This window comes from Acanthochromis polyacanthus, chromosome 13 (genome assembly GCF_021347895.1).
Source record: "Acanthochromis polyacanthus isolate Apoly-LR-REF ecotype Palm Island chromosome 13, KAUST_Apoly_ChrSc, whole genome shotgun sequence".
NCBI lineage: Eukaryota > Metazoa > Chordata > Actinopteri > Pomacentridae > Acanthochromis > Acanthochromis polyacanthus.
Genome location: NC_067125.1, coordinates 18,123,299 through 18,143,071, shown reverse-complemented (window position 1 = coordinate 18,143,071; position 19,773 = coordinate 18,123,299). Strand labels below are relative to the sequence as shown.

General features: G+C 40.5%; 1 protein-coding gene across 1 annotated transcript in view; it reads right to left on the bottom strand.

Annotated features, from left to right (window-relative positions):
• porb (P450 (cytochrome) oxidoreductase b) overlaps positions 1-19,773 on the bottom strand; it is a 30,306-nt gene continuing 10,533 nt past the window's right edge. The window contains 16 exon segments of the mRNA XM_051958250.1: positions 1-1,570; positions 2,152-2,237; positions 2,569-2,714; positions 3,726-3,780; positions 3,782-3,996; positions 4,124-4,283; positions 4,466-4,649; positions 8,326-8,334; positions 11,812-11,958; positions 12,111-12,227; positions 12,540-12,638; positions 12,882-12,971; positions 13,571-13,695; positions 15,285-15,437; positions 15,941-16,069; positions 16,974-17,022. Of these exon segments, the coding sequence (XP_051814210.1) occupies positions 1,426-1,570; positions 2,152-2,237; positions 2,569-2,714; positions 3,726-3,780; positions 3,782-3,996; positions 4,124-4,283; positions 4,466-4,649; positions 8,326-8,334; positions 11,812-11,958; positions 12,111-12,227; positions 12,540-12,638; positions 12,882-12,971; positions 13,571-13,695; positions 15,285-15,437; positions 15,941-16,069; positions 16,974-17,022 (1,909 nt within the window). The 3' untranslated portion in view covers positions 1-1,425.

Below are 19,773 nucleotides of genomic sequence, written 5' to 3'. Positions count from 1 at the left end.
TAGATTATTCCAATTTTATTCATTAAAAAATGCAAGCCTCCATACAATCAAATAATTACATTAAAAAGTCGAATAACAAAAAGTGACAGCGCTGGATAAAGTGTCTCAGATGAATTTGACTTGCTATCAAAATGTAAGCATGGAAGAAAAAAAATACAGTATTAAAAAGACAGTGAAGCATCAGGGTTTAAATGCTAACTTAATACATAAGGCAGTATTAAAAAGGCACGGGCTGCACATTAACTGATTGGCTGACCTCCTCAAACTCTCCATATTCTTACAAACGCACTGGGTTGATCACTGACGTGCAGATTTGTCTGCTCATTTTCTCTGTGTAGTGGTGCATACGTGGAAGGGCTAAATGAGAGAATAAAACAGAAAAATCAGCCAGCGATGGATGCCGTTGCCACATAAACCGAATAATCCTCTGCTTTTGGATGCATATGAAATAAACGAGAGTCATTTTGGGAGGCCAGATCTGGTTTCAAGTCCAACACTTCAATTTTACAGACCAACATTACCAAAAGAAATTCTTTTAATTAGGTTTACAGGCAGGCTATTAATAAAGATAAAATGCACAGAATCTCATGTCTTCTACATATGATCATCCCCTTTGCATCACTTTTGTGCCTCTCAAAAGGTTACCATTACCGATTATAATGAACAGCAACTGATGCATAAAAGGCAGCTCCCTTGTCAAAATACAAAGGTAAACATACAATTGTACCTATGATGCCATTTTCTTACACCAAACATTTTCCTCACAGAATTTTTACAGTTTTAAAAATATTTTATATACTTTATGTACTTTCAAAAGCATTAAGAGATCAGCTCAGAGCGAAACTAAAGTCAGCACCTTCTCATGTCACAATCCTGACTGTTCATACTGCAGCACGAACATGCAACTCTCATTTTCTTCACTGACACAAAAGATGCGAGTATATTATCCGCTATAGTGTTAGATCTACAACCTGTATCTAATCAAACGTATCTAATCAAAATCATGACTCTGTGCTGCATTCGCATCCTGTCCTTTGTGTTTGAAGTAAACTCATGATTAACGAATTTCGAGGATTCCTACTTCCGATATCCGAGCGCCCAGAGTTGCAGTCAAACACCCAGTTACACCAATTCATTTATTCTGACTCTTTATGGTCTCTGTGGGTAACCCTTTGCCTGCCAAACGAGGAACGTCAGCACACGCATCAAGGTGAAAATGGAAGCAGGAAACACAGGTTGAAACTATGGAATGGTTTTGAGGTAGAGTTTGCCTCATGATATTCTGCTACCTGTAGCTCATATGAACCAGGGTGAGTATGAACAGGTATGTAATGTTTTTATATTCAGTCCTGAACAAGACAACAAAAATATAAACTTTAAAACTACCACTTTAGTAGTAAAGAGTGAGGCTAGGTACGAGGCTCTTTAACTCCACACATCTTGTGAGTAGCGGCCCTTGGTCATCAGTTTCTTGACATAATCTGTGGCCTGGGTGCGCGTCATGCCTCCAAGCTCTTCTGCGATGTCATAGAAAGCCGCCTGCACATCCTTAGCCATGTTCCTTGCATCCCTAAACAAAGAAACAGAACACTTTGTTCAATTGTTCTCATTTAGTATGTTTTTGTTTGCCATATAACCCTCTGAACTCTAAAACCCACCGGTGGGTCTGAAAGGCTTGCCGTCTTTACTAAACCGACAAAATCACATTTATCAGAACCAGAAACTGTAAAAGTTGTCAGATTTCTGACTTTACAACAGTCCTTGAACTACTCATCTCTGTACATGCACTTTGGTCAGGAAAGTGAACCAAATCTCAGCTTGATGTGGTGATGCTTAGCCAAATATCACAATGTTATAAAGCTTGTGTTAAGTTCACCAAAAAGTGTTTGTTCTAACCAGCCAAAATACAAATTAGAATTTGGGTTTCCCTTTAGTTACTTCAACTGCTTTTTACTAGCAGTGTATATTCTTGGATCCATTATATCAAATTGCCAAATTCTACAATATCTTAAAAGATCAAGAATACAAAAATCAAGTATGAATATTTAAAGACATCAATCTATATTCTCTCAAAGTATAATGAACAAATGATTACATTAATGATGACAGTTAACGAGATGTCATATGACGTTGATCAAAAGTGTTATTTACCCGCAGATGTAGATATGAGCATTTTCTGAGTTAACCAGCTTCCAGATGTGCTCCTTGTTTTTCTTCATGTGATGCTGCACATACACCTTCATTTTGAAAAAGGACAAGACATTTTTATTGTGAGTGTCTACATATTTTGGTCAATACAGTTGAAATCTCAAAAAACTAAATGATAACTAGTTTATCAACAAGCGCTGGCATTTAAGTCACCATTTGACTAGTATTTTTTGAAAAGCTGTAAATTAAATGAAGCAAGTGACTGTCACCACCTCTAGAGATTCTTGGTACTAAACAATAAAACCAATATTCTACAAATCTCTTGCCAACCTGGCAACCAGGCAGATTTTACAAACAGGCACCGTCTTATCTGAATCACAGCTGGCCGGCAGTTCCCAGTGGTCAGGTCGACAGTCGTACCTTTTGCTCCTGGTCTCTGGAGAAGGCAACATTAAGCTGTGTCAACACTCCGGTCTTCTCTGCTTCCTCCAGCTCCTCCTGGTAGAGATAATCCTCATTCTTATGTCTGCAGCCGAAATACATTACTGTCTCTCCAACCTCCTTTCCTATGAAGAGACAGGTGACAAACAAAACAAATTGTTGGTTAATGCGTACATGACTGAAGCAAAAAATATTGTCAGACAAAGGAGGAGTCTGTCTATGGGCTCTGTGTACAGAAAACTGCAATGTTTGTGCAGTTTTTCAGAAGAGTTGGAAGACTTTACATTATTTGATAACTTGTGGAATATTTAGCTTTTACATAAAGCATATGTGTCTTACCATAACATTCTGGCAGCAGATACATCTTTTATAATTGTGTAGAGGAGATTGTCTGAAATCTGCAAATAATGTCGGGTGTTGTATGACATAAATGTCAGACTAAAATATGTGCTTAGCACCTGACAGAAATAATGGTTATCATTTCATTTATTACTTGCAGAGGTGGCAAACTAAGCAAATGTTTGCCTGATGAGTTTATGAGTCATTTCAACAAGAGTAATGGGTGTAGAGCTCTATGCATACTGTAACTATGACTGAATTTGACATAAATCCTGTTTTTCTGTCAACACTTTGTCACACAGACAAGCAAATGCCATTGTTGGTTGACAGACACCACAAATCGCAGCAAAAAATACTTAGAGAGCAGTTCATCCGAGACAAAAAGGGACGCGAATTGCAAGGGTTAATGAGCTGATCATGTGATTGTAGTTTGGTGAGCCGTTCAGGACAAAACTATTTACTGTTAGAAAGGTAAACAACACTGTTGAAGGTTTGAGCACTAATCAGCTGGTTTAACATGTATACTTCTATAGGTGAAGGAAGGTTGTTCCTCCACTTAGACACCAAAGAATTATTAGCTACATAACTGGAAGGAACACAGAATGCTAATAAATTAATATTTTTGACTAAAGTGCTGATTTACTGTGTTCTTCTCTCATTGGTTTAGTGATAAGCTTCACAGCTTTTAAATTTTTCACATTTGAAGGTCTTTACATCTTCTTTCCTTTCTTTTGAAATCAGTTTGTTGTCGAAACATCAGACAAACAATAATACACAACACTGTGACTACAAATTACCTTGCTCTTTGAGCCAGCCTCTCTCCTGGATGAATCCCATGAAAGGAGCAATTCCCAGTCCCAGGGCCGATCATGATCACTGGGTTGGTGGCTTTGAAGGGAAGGCGGAACTGAGACTGGCGGATAAACATGGGAACGGTGGACTTGTGGCCATTGTCAGTGACCAGTTTGTTTTTCAACCAGTTGCGTTTGCAACTCCCTTGTTGGTGCGGCCGGTCTGGGTCTTGTCACTCGACAACTACAGCACAAATGTGGATGCTATTGGGTGAACCTAGATAAAAGAGAAGAATTATTATGATATTTTTGTCAGTATCTGTCCAAAGCACAGTCGAACAAAATTGTCTGTGGAATAAATTACAAAAAATATTACTTGAATATCTTTTTTCTTCAGATTAAACAGAGAGTTACCTTAGACGAGGAGGCGATGGAATAATAGCGAGCCTGGAGACGAGGCATCAGCTCACACAGGTGGTCAATAGGAGGCCTCAGAGAAGGCATGTCTTCCAGGATATGGATGATGCTTCTGCAGGAGTCCAACACCCAGCTCTGGTAGAGTGCCTGTAGAAAGGCAGAACAAAAAGGGACAGATGGTTTGGCATTAAAAATTTGGTTTTTGCTTAAATATTGTAGACCCAGAGGAAGATTAGTGTCAAGAACTAGATTTCTGAACTGAATGTCAGTTTCAGGTTAAGCATTATTTAAACCACCGCCACCAGTGAACCTGTCAAAAAACATGTCACTGACCTTGCCTCGGGGGAGGAGGACGCCATCTTGCGCATATTCTCCTGGTCTTTGGGGTCGGAGGCATACTGTGCCAGCTCATAGAGGACGTTGGTGCGAGGAGTCTGGGTGATGTCCAGGTAGTGATGTGAGGGCTGTGCGTAGGTGGTGGGGCAGGGGAAAGGATCTCTTGTTGGGACTCCTCTGAAACACACAATAGAGAACAGATATTTAGCCTTTTAATAGTCGGTAATGAAAAATGTTGCATCATCAAAATTTAAACAATAAATTACTTGTGCACAGTGGTGGTTCTAGACAAATTTTACTGAGGGGCAAAGGCCAGTGTTTAATCACAGGGTCATGTAGAAAAATGACAACAATGATATTTAAGCACTAAACATTTTTATTTTACTTTAAATCAAACAATTGTTTTTGTTTTGGTTTGTAACAAAAAATGCATCAACTGAAACAATGAGGTCATCAAGGCCGTTGTAAAAAAGTGTAACATAAGTAACATTTCAAATCAATCACATGTAACAAAAGTGGTTTGATTTCCTGCCATTCAAAATCCTAGAACTACAAGTAACAGAATATAGTGGTGATGCTGCCTGGAAAACTGGTCCTCCAATACGGTAAAATAAAAGGACTGTCAGGATTCTATGTTTATTTCTGCAATGACAACGATTTGAAAATTGCAAATATAAACGCACTTTCTACATCACAAACTGATGGTGCGGTACTTCATCCACATTGATCCCCTAGCTGTTCCTCTCTCTGTCCCTGCACGTTAAGGTCCTCTCTGAGACTTTCATTGCCTCCTGTCCAACCTCCTCCAACTCCTCTGGCTCTCCCTCCTTCTGCTCCTCAGCTCTCTGAACACCTTGACATGACCTCGCTGCCTTCATTTTTTTTAATCTAGGGCCAAAAAGGAAGCAATGTCCCTTTCTCGCCTCATGCCGACTAGCCTACAATAAAAGGAAAATCGTAGAGGCATCCATCTCATTTAACAAGTAACATTTACCATCCATACTGTTCATTATTTTATTCACCAAATGTAATATTTATCAAAATGCAACAGCCAAGACTGAGGTTCTGTGGTTAACATCACACCATCATGATATTTGAGTGATCTTTGATGAGTTGGTGTAGCAATTTTAAACACGGCGAGACAAGAAATTTACAAAATTTGGAGTGGGGAACAACAGGAACACGGTCATGTTTACAACAAATCACTTCACAAAGTGACATAATTTTGTTTACCTTGTGTGTACAAAAGAAAACTAGTTCCTCCTTTCTCCAAAATTGTTGCAAGTCCGAATGCCATCAAACGCAGGCAGACCATCTGTCCACCAGACAGACAGCACCGGGAGCACAGTTTGGGTCCGTCACTCTAATTCCTCCATAGAGTGCAGAGCTGCTTTAGTTTCGGTGCGAGAGCATATCATCATTATACAGCAATCAGTTTATTCTTCAGTAAGCACAGGGGCCATGGACATTGGACAGGGGCAAGGGGGGTATTCAGATCTCAAAATTTATATTTGGACACTAGGCTTGGGCGGTATTACGGTAAAACCGTATACCGCTGGTGTTTAAAAATAGCAGCGGTATCAGTTCCAATACGGTCACGAAAAAAATGCAATGCTCTTATACAGGAGATAAGTGTTATGAGAGTGTGTGGCTCCGTTATTAGACAGGGAGAGAGAGAGAGCGCGCGCGAGCACGCGCGCGCGTGCGGAACCACGATGTCCGAGCGACCCTAAATGCAGCGCGAGTGAGGAAGACGGCACGGCAGTCGATTCGGGGAGGAAGAGAGAAGAGGTGTGTAGCTGCTGGGTTAGCGCGACTGTATGGTTCAGCCGCTGTTATTTTACAATAAAGGCTGCAGTATTCTTCAATAAGGCCAGGCTCCTGTGTCTTCGCCTTCTGAGGCGATATGAACCAGGGTGAGGAAGTGAAGGGGGTTAACCCCGAAGTAACAACAGTAACTTCGGCCCTGGAGAACTGTTCTCCCCTGGCTTCCTGACCACGGTCGGGAGCTAAGCAGGAAAGGTTAACATAAGGATTAAATAAGTCATTTAATGCCTAAAATTGATTCTCTGTCCAGTAGCACTTATGTGTGGTTGAATTTTCATTTTTACTTAAACAGTTATGTTTTAGCCTACTTTTGGAGACTTTCCATAAAGTTTATAAACGTGACGTGATCACATGACAGCGTGGAGGGGAGACAGAGGGGGGAAGATGGCAGATCCCGCACAGAGTGACTTGGTGTCAAAAAGGAACAACTTCTGCAGTTTGGGAGTATTTCGGGTTCCAGGCAAACGAGAAAGGAGAGCCGGTAAATACCGATGAAACAATTTGTAAATTCTGCAATCAAAAGGTGATCGCGAGAGATGGAAACACCTCTAACCTAAGGACGCATCTCCGAATCAACCACCCACTCATTGCTGCGAGTATTCAATTTCCGAACGTGAAGGCACAAGCCAGAAACAGTAATAGTCAAGGTAATACCGTATACCCCGGTAAAATTTGAAGGAAGTTTGACGGTATCAAATTTGGATACCGCCCAAGCCAAGGGCGTCAGTTTGTTTTTAAAAGTGGGGGGGGATGGAGACCACAGCACTTTGAGAAAATGTCGAAGAACAGCGGCAAAATGCCACAAGCTGGACTCGAACTCACAACCACCGCACCAAAGGCGGAGGCTCAACATGTTGAGCTATCGGTACATGCGGGTAGAGGGGTCTGTGGGCCGCTATAGTACTAATTCTCCCGGGCCGAAATTTTGCCCCTGCACACCTCTGGTCGGAGCTTCCACTTGGCACAGGCGCAAATTTAGAATCTGCGCGTTTTTTTGTTTTGTTTTTGTTTTAACCTCACGAAGGTGTGCTGCGTGTCTGTGCAACTCTCGGCGGAGTGCGGATGGTGTGTTCAGGAGCGTCGGAATTTTCTATACTAATGAAAATAACTGGGTTTACAACGGCTTACATGTGTAGAATTTGAATGTGTTGGAGACAAAATGACCCCTGACAAAAAGTGAGGGGGACACGTCCCCACCGTCCCCCCTAAACTGACGCCTATGGCCCAAGCCTATTGGACACCACTGTCACGACCGGATATTTGGGTCCAGCCGTAGTGGCACCTTGCAGTTTGGCCTTGGCAATAATTTCCAATGTCAGTTTTTAGCCTTGCAAGTATTCATAGCTAAAGGAGGAAAATATGCCTGTGAGTATTGAATTACTTACTGTTTGAGTAATTTTCCACAGCTGCAATGCTAACTGTTAGCATGTCAATGGGGTTTCTCATAGAATCCACAAAGCACTGTCTTCAAGCCTTTGCCACTTCAGGGAAACTCAGTGACTGAGAGAGCTAGAAATGCAAGCAGCAAAACTTAATGGCCATCTCCCAGGCCTTTCCCATCTCGATACAGCGCATGGTGTCAATCCCATCTTAGCCAAACTTACCTACAAGAGAAATGGGTGTCAATTGCCTCAAAGCTCGAGAAAGATGAGTGTCATACCTTCATCTGGATTTGTTGTGGAGGCCAAGATTCGCAATAATTCAAGCTTCACCTTTATCACCAACACCATCAGTGTCTTACAAACATCTCAACAAATGCTTGCTGAGTTCAACATCAAGCTTCATAAGATTGCCTCCAATAGCAACATTGTCATGCAGGCATTTGATCCAGCATACCGAGCCAAGGAACTAAAAGACCCGGATCGAGGAGTAGAACCACTTCCACTTCAAAGAAGTCTGGGTCTCAGCTGGAACCTTGAGTCAGACAGTTTCACCTTCTCTGTCTCCCAAGAGAAGAAGTCTGTCACTAAAAGAGATATTCTGTCAACGGTTAACAGCTTGTTCGATCCTATGGGATTTGTCTCACCTGTCACAACTGCAGGAAGAAATATAATTAGAGAACTCTCTCTTGAATACTATGACTGGGATACTCCACTCCCAGCTCCAAAACAGGAGCAATGGAAGCTCTAGAAAGATTCGATGGAAGAAATAATACAATTCCAGATTCCCAGATGCTACGTTTCTGTCTCTCTGGCTTAACAGATGCAGTACAGGGAGTTCTGTGTGTTTTCAGATGTGTCAAACATTGCCATAGCTGCCCATCTAAAAACAGTCAGCACTACAAGAGACTGTCATGTTGGGTCCATTATGGGTAAATCCAAGGTAGGTCCAATGTCCAGTTCATACTATCCCACATTTACAGCTGTGTGCAGCTGTCTTCACTGTTCAGCTGGCAGACTTCCTGAAAGAGGAACTGGACCTTAACATACATGCAGTGAAGTTCTACACAGACAGCAAAACTGTGTTGGGCTATATTTACAACACCTGATGTCGATTCTCTGCATATGTATCCAACCAAGTTGTACAGATAAGGAAGTCCCATCTGCACCACTGGTCTTATGTCAACACTGAAGAAAATCCCACAGATCATGGCACACGACCAGTGACAGCTACAGCTCTCAAAGACACCAACTGGTTCTCTTGGCCATTGTTTGTGTTAAATCCTCAGCCAGACGCAGTCACTCAGACAGACAACTTTGAGTTGTGTATCCAGATATGAATCAAGAGATCCACCCTGAGGTGATAACGTTTGTTACAAAAGTCTTATCGGATCTGACAGATTTGAGAGGTTCTCCACCTGGAGGTCCTTGGCAAGAGCAGTTTCCAGGCTGATTCAGAGAGCGAGAACTGCATGGAAAACTCCCATCATCTGTGGTGCTAGAGAAAGCGAAAGCGCCCAAGCTACAACAGTAATTATCAAAGCTGTGCAGCAAGATTTCTTCTCAAAAGAAGTTCAGTGTCTTACAATAAGAGATCCAATTCCAAAGCAAACAAAGATGGACTGTTGAGAATCAGTGACCGAAAATCCTCAGCAGACTTGCCTTTTGATGACAGACACCTTATAATCATTCCCAAATCTCATATTGCTGCCTTGTTGGTAAGACACTAGTTGCACACCAAGGACGACATTTCGCAGAGGGTGCTGTTAGATCAGCTGGACTGTGGCTAACTGGGGGAAAGAGACTTGTGTCAAATGTGATATACAAGTGCATTGTCAGCAGGAAATGAAGAGAGAAGCTGGAGGAACAAAAGATGTCCGACTTGCCACAGGACAGACTTTCTCCTGAAACACCGTTCACACGCCGGCTTAGACATTTTCAGCCCATGGACAGGGATCTCCAGAAGAACAAGAGGTGGTCATGCTGAACGCAAACGCTGGGCCATCATGTTCACGTGTTTGAGCACCAGAGTGGTGCACACTTAAGTGATAGAGTCCATGACCACAATAAGCTTCATTAATGCACTCAGACGTTTTGCAGCAGTCAGAAGACCTGTAAAAACACTTCTTTCTGATCGAAATACAAACTTCGTTGGGGCCTGCAAAGAACTCAGTTTTAATACAGATGACCCTGATCTGAAAACTTACCTCCAAGATAACAAATGTACCTAAACCTTCAACCCTCCTCACTCCTCTTACATGAGCGGAGTGTGGGAGAGAATGATCGGCGTTGCACAATGTATCCTGGACGCTCTTCTCCTAAAAAAAAGAACACATTCCTCCTCACAAGAAGGTCCTATCACTCTGATGGCAGAGGTCACTGCTGTTATGAACTCAAGACCCTTGGTACAGTTCTCACTCCATCAATTTTGCCAATGCAGAAGGTGGAGTTGCTGTCAGCTGTTTTTGGAGATTTTGATGCAAGCAACCTGTCCAGCAAGCACTGGAGGAAAGTTCAGGGCTGATGCATTTTGGAGAAGATGGAGACTGGAGTATTTGACCACACTTGAACCCAGGAAGAAGGGGCATGCTGTGAGATGCAACCTGCAGGAAGGAGATGCTGTCCTGCAGGTTGTGTCTCGCGCCAAAACCGGTGATGTGGCACGAGCTATCGCGCAATTTCAGAACGAGATTTGCTTTCTAATGTCCTGAGATTTGGATACAGACCACAACAAATAGCGATCGCCAAGTAATGTGGAGGTTTTCGTTCACTTCTCATCTCTAGTATGTTGTGGGACACTCGTTGAGAATTTCTGAGCCGGTCAGTGTGGGGGGCAAAAAAGCACGTTAGGGCGAACTTTGACACGGGGGGGGGGGGGGGGGGGGGGGGCAAGTTGCCCCATACTTTTCGCTAGCTGAGCTGTGAAGCTGCCTGCCTGGCTAAATACTGGAGCTATGTCGAAAATTCATTTCTCCATCACTCACATATGAAAACAGACCCCAGGTTGAAAAAACTGAAGTTCCCCTTTAAGAATGCACAGGCCAAAAGAACAGACTGGTAACTGGACTTGTTAAGACTATACCTAGTCAAGATGGTAGGGTGCGAAATATTGAGGTCAAAGTAGTTAGACAGCCTACACTTAAAGTTTACTTGAAACCTATCTCAGAAGTAGTTTTTCCCTTTCATAATTTCAATACATAGTGGTATAAAGAGTTACACCAAGCAAGGAGTGTGCTGCCACTGTTCTTGCAGCCATGCACCACCAGGTGGCACCCTGCAGTTTGGCCTGGGTTATAATTTCCAATGTGGGTTTCAAGCCTTATAGGTATCCGTAGCTACTTCCTGTTCTGTAACCAGCAGGTGAAAGCAGTAGAGTTTCAGAGTTTGTTATCTTTTTTCAGAATAGGAAAAATATATGCCTGTGAGTATTGAATTACTTACCGTATGTTCCATTGTATTAAGCAAGTGAAATGCTGCTCAGTTTAATTTTGTCATAGTATTTTCTGTTAGCATGTCAGTCGGTTTTTACATAGAAATTAGTATCAAGCTAGCTGGCTTTGTTTATACGCATATTTCATGTATGTTGTTATTTACTGTGGTTTTCTTGTATTTTCAGTTTAGTAATTCATGTGGAGATAATAAAGCGTGCCTGAACCCACAAAGCGTTGTCTTTGTATGAAGACTGTTAACTACCTGCCAACTTGACAAGACGTTAGGGAGGGCTGAATATTGACAATGACATAATTCTGTAAGTAATTAGTGTTTTCACTTATTTAACATATTAATATAAGTGAAAGCTTGCATTAATACATTTCATGTCTGTTAAGTGTTTTTTTAAACAGAATGAATTAAATGCATGTCTGTTGAAGTGGCAAAGTGTTAAGCATTTCATGTTTAAAGATTGTGCATTTAATTCTCAGTAATTTCAATAAAACATCAAACTGGGGCAGCCTTAATCATCACTTACGCAATCTAAGTACACGTGATGACCTTCACCATCACAGGAAATGTATTCAATTAATAATAAAAGTAAAGTAATAAGACTGCAACAATAATGTGTAATTGCAGTGATAAATTCCAGATCACATGCATTAGGAGAGCTGATACTGCAAATCTAGATATCAAGGGGGTGTTAATGTTTTCTGGTTGTCATTGCCATACCATCAAGGTTGTTAAGAGAGATAACCACGTCAAGGTCCACTCCAAGAAGCTGTCCCAACTTGTTCACCAGCGCAGAGTCGTTTGTGGGGAAAACGGCAACGTGGTCTCCTGACTCGTATCTGAAATCACAAAAATTTTGATTTTGACCTGTGTTCATAAAGCATAACATGAATCAGAGTTGGTCATGTCCTAGAATGACATCAGGGATGTATTTAGAGGAAGAAAAAAAGCCCAGTCAAGCAATTAACTACTTACAAACAACCAGTCTTACCTGATCTTGGAGCCGGTTATGTCGAGCTCCAGATGCATAAGATGTCTCTCACCAGCTTTGTTCAGCTTGCGGTTAACAGTGACTGGAGCCAGGAAAGGGTTCTTCGCATCAAAGGGCCTACAAAAAAGAACCACAGTTAAATATGCACAAGCAATTACAAGGAGCTGCACGTGGTCATAGAAAATGACAAAAAATCATTTGAAATAAAAATGACCAGCTCTGTTACTCAGTAAATAAACTAGTTACTAAGATTTCATTAAAAGAGGCTATAAAAATGTGTAGCACTTGCCCACTAGGGGGCACAAAGCTTAATTCTTGGTAAATTTAGCAGTTATGACAGTAGATGACATATGAGCGATGACTGAACAGGCAGCACTGTAATGATGAATGAGTTCTGGTAGGCAAGTGAGTCTCTGCTACAATACTTACGGCTTCTGAACCTCAAAACTCTGCAGGCGGCCAATCTCGCCTGTGTACACTTTGTTCATGTTGATGTCAGTGTGTTCCTTCAGCACATACTGCCGAATGCTGTGCAAAAGAACACACTGATATTAGGCTCTTCATGCACTGTATATATACAGAGGGAAACCAGGTTAACACAGAGGTGAAGCTTCTTTTTTGAGGGGCACTACAGGGAAAAATGCAGGCAAAAGGACTGTAAAAAAGGGTTTTGATGTAAAGGGATGAAAATTAAGGACTAATATAACCAATATAAATGGAAAGAAATCCACAAATGATCAAATAATGCAAAAAGAGTGTCCAGAAATGCACCTCGACTCATCTCCTAAAGCTTCCACTCCAAAGTGCTCACAGACGGCCGGCCAGAACTGCTCTCTCCAAGAAACAAAGTCCTCTTCCAGACTAAAAAAGAAAAAGCAGACGGTTTTAATTAACACTGATTCAAAAAGTATGCTGCCTCACAAAGTTTTCTTCTACTTTCATGTGAAACCACTTAAGAAAAACATCTTATAAGGTTTCTTCGAAGACAAAACACATGAGAATAATGATCTGTCCCTACTTCTGAAAATAACACATCTGCCTCTCAGGAAGTAATTTCTATTACAGCCCACAACATCTGCTGGATGAAGAAAACATATAAAGGATTTTAACAGTTTTGTGGCCATAAAGCGTCATATGAGGTTGTCTTTCTATGACACAGGTCACACTGAAAGCAAATGTTATGGCAACTGAGATATGATAAGCCTGCATGCAATGTTATTCTGACCTGTGAGTTGCTCAAGAGGTTGATACAGCGTTCACAATGTAAAGGGTTAATTGTCTGACTGGGCGTGAATGTACTCAACAAGTTCCAAAGGCAACAAGCGACATCCTGGTTCAGCTGCTGTCCATGTACTTATAGAGTGATCATTATTGTGTCCACATAACACAGTTTGTGCTGCACCACAGAAAATAAAGATGATCTCTTCCTTTGAGGCTCGGAAGATTAATTTGTCACTTACTTGCCATCATCATCTCCCAAACCAAGATCAAAGATGCGTTTGGCTCCCAGTTCTTCCAGTCTTTTGTCCACATATTTTCCCATTGCATTGTAGTGTTCGTATGTTTTATTGCCCAAAGCAAATACCTGGAAGCAGACGAGGTTACAGTAATGAAAAAAAAAGGTTAAACTTCTGAACCTAAAAAAAAAAAAAAAAAGTCAAAAGGTTTGAATGGCATGCTGCCTTAAAAGAAAGACACACGCACATGCACAGTCAAATTACACCATTTATCAGAACCTGAAACTGTAAAAACAGAAAGAATCAAAGGGTTTGAACTTTTAGACTGTCTTTCATGTGCTACAGTAACATTCACTTAATACAATTCTGTGACTTTTCCAGTGAATTGCAGACCAAGTTCACACAGAGCAGAGAGGAGACTAGGATGGACATAAATTAGACAGATTCAGAGGAAAACTAAACGTATTTGATGAGTAAAATAAATGCAGTATGGCGTAAAAATGTAATGCTGTGCAGCAAGTTGGACAACACATTCAGCTTGATGAAATGTGTTGGTGTGCAGAGTAGTGTGAAAAACAATTAGTTTGTAAATGTAAAAACGTAAACCGCATTTCTAGCCATGGTTGTGTCGTTTCCATAGCATCACTTTATACTGCAGCAAAAATGAGCCCATAGTGAGAGAAATTGTAACAGATTCAGAAGGTTAAATTGGAAATAAGAGTGCATGACAAAATTATTCTTAAATATTCTTGTGTAAATAATAAATCAACTAGTGATATGTTTTACTGCTTCTCTGCTTATCAAAAGATAAACTACTGGGGGAAAGGACTCAACAGCAGCTAAGAACTTAACTAGATTTCCCATAATCAGGTTCTTCACTCCAATGAGGCCACAGACGCTACATCCCAACAACGGCACAAAGACGCACATGAATACAAAGGTCACACATGACACACAAAGCCCTTTCTTTCATGACGCATACAAAGCCTGATGCAGCTCATGTTAGTGAAGCCTGTTGCTGTGTCAGTAGACAGACATGCAAACCGACTGAGTGACTCGTAATAGTAACAGGCTCTGGTGCTACAACAGGAATAACATCCGAATAGAAATGTATATGATTCATACCTTTCGTGTTTGCTAGAGGAGTAATGCAAATCCACCCTGTTTATATCAGTAGTCTAAGCCAGCTACACAAATATCAGAGCAATATTACCTTATATTATTATTTAAAAACTGATACTGCAAGGGTGTAGTTAGGGAGCAAAACAAAAGCTTTAAAGTAAATGTGCACAATGACAAATAGTCATACACATTAAGTGTATGATAGTTGAGATAATTTGATTTTAATTACTCAGAGCGAAAATGCCAAGTGTAATTACTATGCGTTATACAATAATTAATGGTTCCAGGTTATCAAATCTGAGAATTAATTTCCTTTATTGAGCTGAAATTACAACAAATTCAATATTTTGGGGCACTGACAGTAAAATAAGACGAATTATGAAAATAATTGATGAATGAATGAATAACAAGACCAAGCACACCGGTACAGAACACACATCATGCAAGGAATGCATTTTGCTCTCTGTTGGGACACCTGATGCGCTGTGGAACCCTAAACATCCAGTTTGTGTCAATAAACACCAAAGCAATTCATATGTAATAAAACTGAATTTGAAAGACTTTATACAAATAAAATTTGAGCAGAAACACTCACAGTGTAGTTTAGACCAGAGAGGTCTTCATCATCATTTTCCTGCAGCCAGTCATAGAAGTCCTGGGCATTATCTGTTGGGTCTCCTTCACCATAGGTGGCCATGCAGAATATGGCCAGGGAGTTGGGAATCTCAGACAGACGGGACAGCTCCCCCTATACCACAAGACATCGAAATAAGAAACAGTAAACACTGTCAAACTGATCATTTTAAGGACGTTTGTCTCCAGTATTTGACTGCTGTCTGATGAGTTTTCCTCCCTGCAAACCAGAATAAATAACCAAAGTTCGTTATTAAAACTTGAAGTTACAATATTGTCGACTCCGTACATTTGCGACCAAAACACTAAACGTTGAAAATTAGCTCAATGCTATACACTCTATATGTAATGCATCAGTTCTATGCGTGCTATGATAATTGCATGGTCCCTGATCAAATAAATGAATGAATAAATAAATAATTTCTGATATGAGCATATGCTGCACCTTGGTGTTTCTGTACTCACTTGCCTGAATTGCATTATATTTTAGCACAGCAACAGGATTTTTTTACTTTTTCCATTTACTGGCAGCTTTAAGTATTAACTGACAAAGAAAAAGAAGAACTTCTGTTCACTTTAACTCTGTGGTTTGTATGTTGCTCCACTGATGCAAATTACCATTTCATACTCCTCTGGATCAGCAGCCATTCCTTTCATGCCGTAGCGTTGAGCGTCTTTGGAAAGTCTGTTTGCAAATTCTTCTCCTGTGCCCGTCTGGGAGCCGTAGAACACAATGATGTTCTTTCCCTGTCCACAGAAAGGCACAAAGGCATTTATATTGTTCATGCAAAAGCTTTCTTCCTCAACTATAAGTAAGAGCTAAGCTTTTCCTCATGTCTAGTGTCAGCGTTGCTGCTATTACAAGAAAGCATAGCATCGATTGTAATTTACCTAAAATATATTCTGAATGTTTGCTCCCAAATCTTGACATGCTGCATTTAGAACTACAGCATTTCTGGTGTAAACAAAAAGACTGACACAACTTTTAAATTACTTCAAATGTTTTCAATATCCAGCTCATCTTTACACAAACATCCATCTCCACCTGTGTGTAATTCAGAAAATGTTTCATCCCAGGCAACATTGCTGCTACGACAATTCATGACAAAGACCAGCAGATGCATATTTAAATAGCAGTGGGAGCAAAAATTCTTTTCTACTACCATCATGGTATCTGAACCATTCACTGCAAAACCACATGATTCAAAACCAAAGTCTTTGGTCAATTCTGGCTTCAAAGTGGTGGACCAAACAGTGTTTTGAAATCTTGACATAGTCACATTAGCAGAGAGACAATTACAATCACCATCTCTGTCACCCACTGAGTAAAAGAGGCAGAAAACTACATTTAACTCTTCAGTGGATGTTGATTTTCAGCTACGGGTTAGGAAAAAATAACCCACTATAAAAGGAGTTATAGGCTTCAATTTGCAAATACTACAGGTATTAATGGGGAAACCAATGCCAAAGTCAGTCAACTAAAAAGGGCTTTAGCATGAAAACTATTTAACAAAGCATATCTGTAAGTCCAAATGGCTGAACTCCTCATCTGAAATCAGCTTTTCATGCAGTATTAACACTTGAATCAACAGCAACAAAACAGCTCTTAAAGAACAAAAATATAACATAGCCATTAAAGCAAGTTACTCACAGTTTTCTTCATTTTCTCGATGAAACTTGTCTCTCGTGCGGTGGGTGCTCTGGGAAACAAAAGGAGATTTGGCTTGTTATTGAATTGCATTACAATAGAACTGCAATTAGAAACGGTTCTTCTTTTCTCTGAAAATAGCAAACCTAGAAGTTTCTGGTCATTATATTGACCATGCAGTCAGAATTTTCACAGAGCTGTGGTGGAACAACTGTATACAATTTAAAGGCAAAATTAAATCTTTGGTCTCTATACACAGATTTCATGAGATAATGAAAATGATTTATGTATTTAACCTGATCACAACTGAAAATATGGACCTTTTTACAAATATTACTAGTAATAGTAGTGGGAGAGATTAAATAGCTTCCGTTTATTTAGTGACCACCTGTAAGTATACCTAAAGCCTTGTTGTGACTTGCAGCGCTAGTGGTCATTTACAGATTACTCATTTAACCAGAAAAAACTGGTACTGGCGGGGAACACAAAAGCACGATAAGGTCGCAGTGAGGCCTGAAAGATCAATAACTAAAGGTTTACTGTAGAAGTTACTAGGCTTTTCTTAGAAAGGTCAAGCAGGAGACTAATGATTAATGAGAAAGGAACATGCTTCAACACATGCTGAATCATCTTCTAAACAAAAGTGAGCATATTTTACTTGTATAGGACCTTTAAGAGCAGACACCACTAAGTGCTTCAGAGTATAAAAAAAAAGCAAACTAGACACAGAGCAACAGACATTACGCAAATACAACCAGATGAAAAAAAAAATGAGGCAAGACAAAGACAAAAGCAAAATAGTAGACCTGGGTATAAAGTCAAGGTTATCATTTGCCACACAAAAAATAAAAATATCACATTAATAAGACCACACTGATCAGAATTGTAGCCTGTGGTTTGAGTATTTAAATGTTTGGCACCAATTCTTGAGGAACTGAAACATTTTGTCTAGTCACTGCTACCATTTGTTCTCACAAAAACCCCTAAAACGGTAACTCAGCGTTCACACAAACATGACTCATACAGACTCAGTAACGCCACAATCTGCAACTCACAGCAGTACAGAGGAGGAAGCAGTTGATCTGTAATCACCGTGTGTCAAACCTCACGATGATTCAAAATCCTGGTCCAGACTCCTCCAGAAAGTCATTAATGAATTGAAACAGATCAAAACAACATGCACAAACACACGTTGAATAGAAAGGAACATAGGAAGCCAAATCTATTACTGAGGCAAATGAAAGGCAGCAGCGCTTCATTCAGCATCAAAGCTCTGATGCCACAGCTGCAATTCTGCCTGCACTGAAGAAGGAACAAAAGGCTACAAAACTATCTTCAGATTTTCACTATTCAGGAGCACAAGACTGTAACACAGTCATTAAAGCTGAACAGCAGTATATTAAAACACTAGATTTACTAAACCTATATGAAGACAGTCGAACTGTACAGCAGAGGATTACAACGATTACACTTCATGTTGACAGATCAGGCTGGAAAGGCATACAGCATCCTACATAATTATTGGCACCTCTGGTTAAGATGCGTTCTTTAGCTTCCAATAAATCCATTTTTTTTCTAAATAATACAGGACCGCAACGAAAAAAAAGAGGAAAATGGAAAATCCAACCTTTAATTCAAGTGCATTTATTCAGTGGGGGGGGATATCGCACAATAATTCTTTTCCATCAAATCATGTGTGCCACAGATATTAGCACCCCTGATGTTAATACTTTGTACAACCCCCTTTTGCCAACAAAACAGCACCTAATGTTCTCCTATAATACAATTTTCAACAATTTTCAGTGTGAGAGCATGCTTCTGCAAAACATTTGAATTTATTTTAAGGCTTTCAACACATCTTAACCGGGGTGCCAATAATTATAGAGAACGCTGTACACAGGGTCATTATTCTTTCATAATTCATTTGTGGAGAGTATTATAACTTTTTGCTTCACTGCATGGCATTTTTCCACTGCCTGCAGTGAATAAAAACAAACTATACAAGATTGTTAATGTAGCAGCAGGCCAACAACAACACAGTATGACACTGCTTTGTGAGTCTCGGGAACTCCTCAGTGATGTATCACACCTTCTCTATGGTGAATAAGAGCTGTTAGCATCAGGGTGGAGGACCAGGGTGCCACCACTGCAGACCAGCCGAGCCCTGAGGTCTTTCATCCCTTTCAGTGCAGCTCTGCCAAACAAATCTGGATGATGTGAGGTTTGTCATTTACACTCTGCTGTACACGATTGGCTCTTCTGGTTCTACAGAGCATGTTGCTATTAAGTTTTTACCATGATTGGTTGACTATCTGACACAAAGAAAACTTGCAAAAGTTAAACAACAAAATTAAAGTAAAAAGGGGCATCAGAGTTCATTTAACACACATTGAGTCACAAAAATATGACCTCTAGAAACCTTGAAGAGAAAAGCAGTGCAGAGCGCAGGTCATGTGGGATTGATGCCAAGAGCACCGCAAAACCTGGCGCTCATGGTCAATACAGGTTATTCTCTAAAGCAAGGTGTAAATCCCTGATCAACATTTAAACTAAGCTTTGCCCTGAAGCCGAAGCATTCCTGACAGCTTTAGCAGGATCTGTCTGAATGGTTATCAGCTCAGACTATCTGCCTCACCAGCCCCAAACTCACTCAACAGGGAGGAGGATTTCTGTGTACTTCATTAGACAACAGCCAGGTTACCAGAGTTCAAAACCTACGCAAGTCTCTTGGGCATATGTCACAGCAAAAATGCAGGAACAGATGCCCCTTTTAACTAATCTCCTCATCTTTAAAAATGCAAAA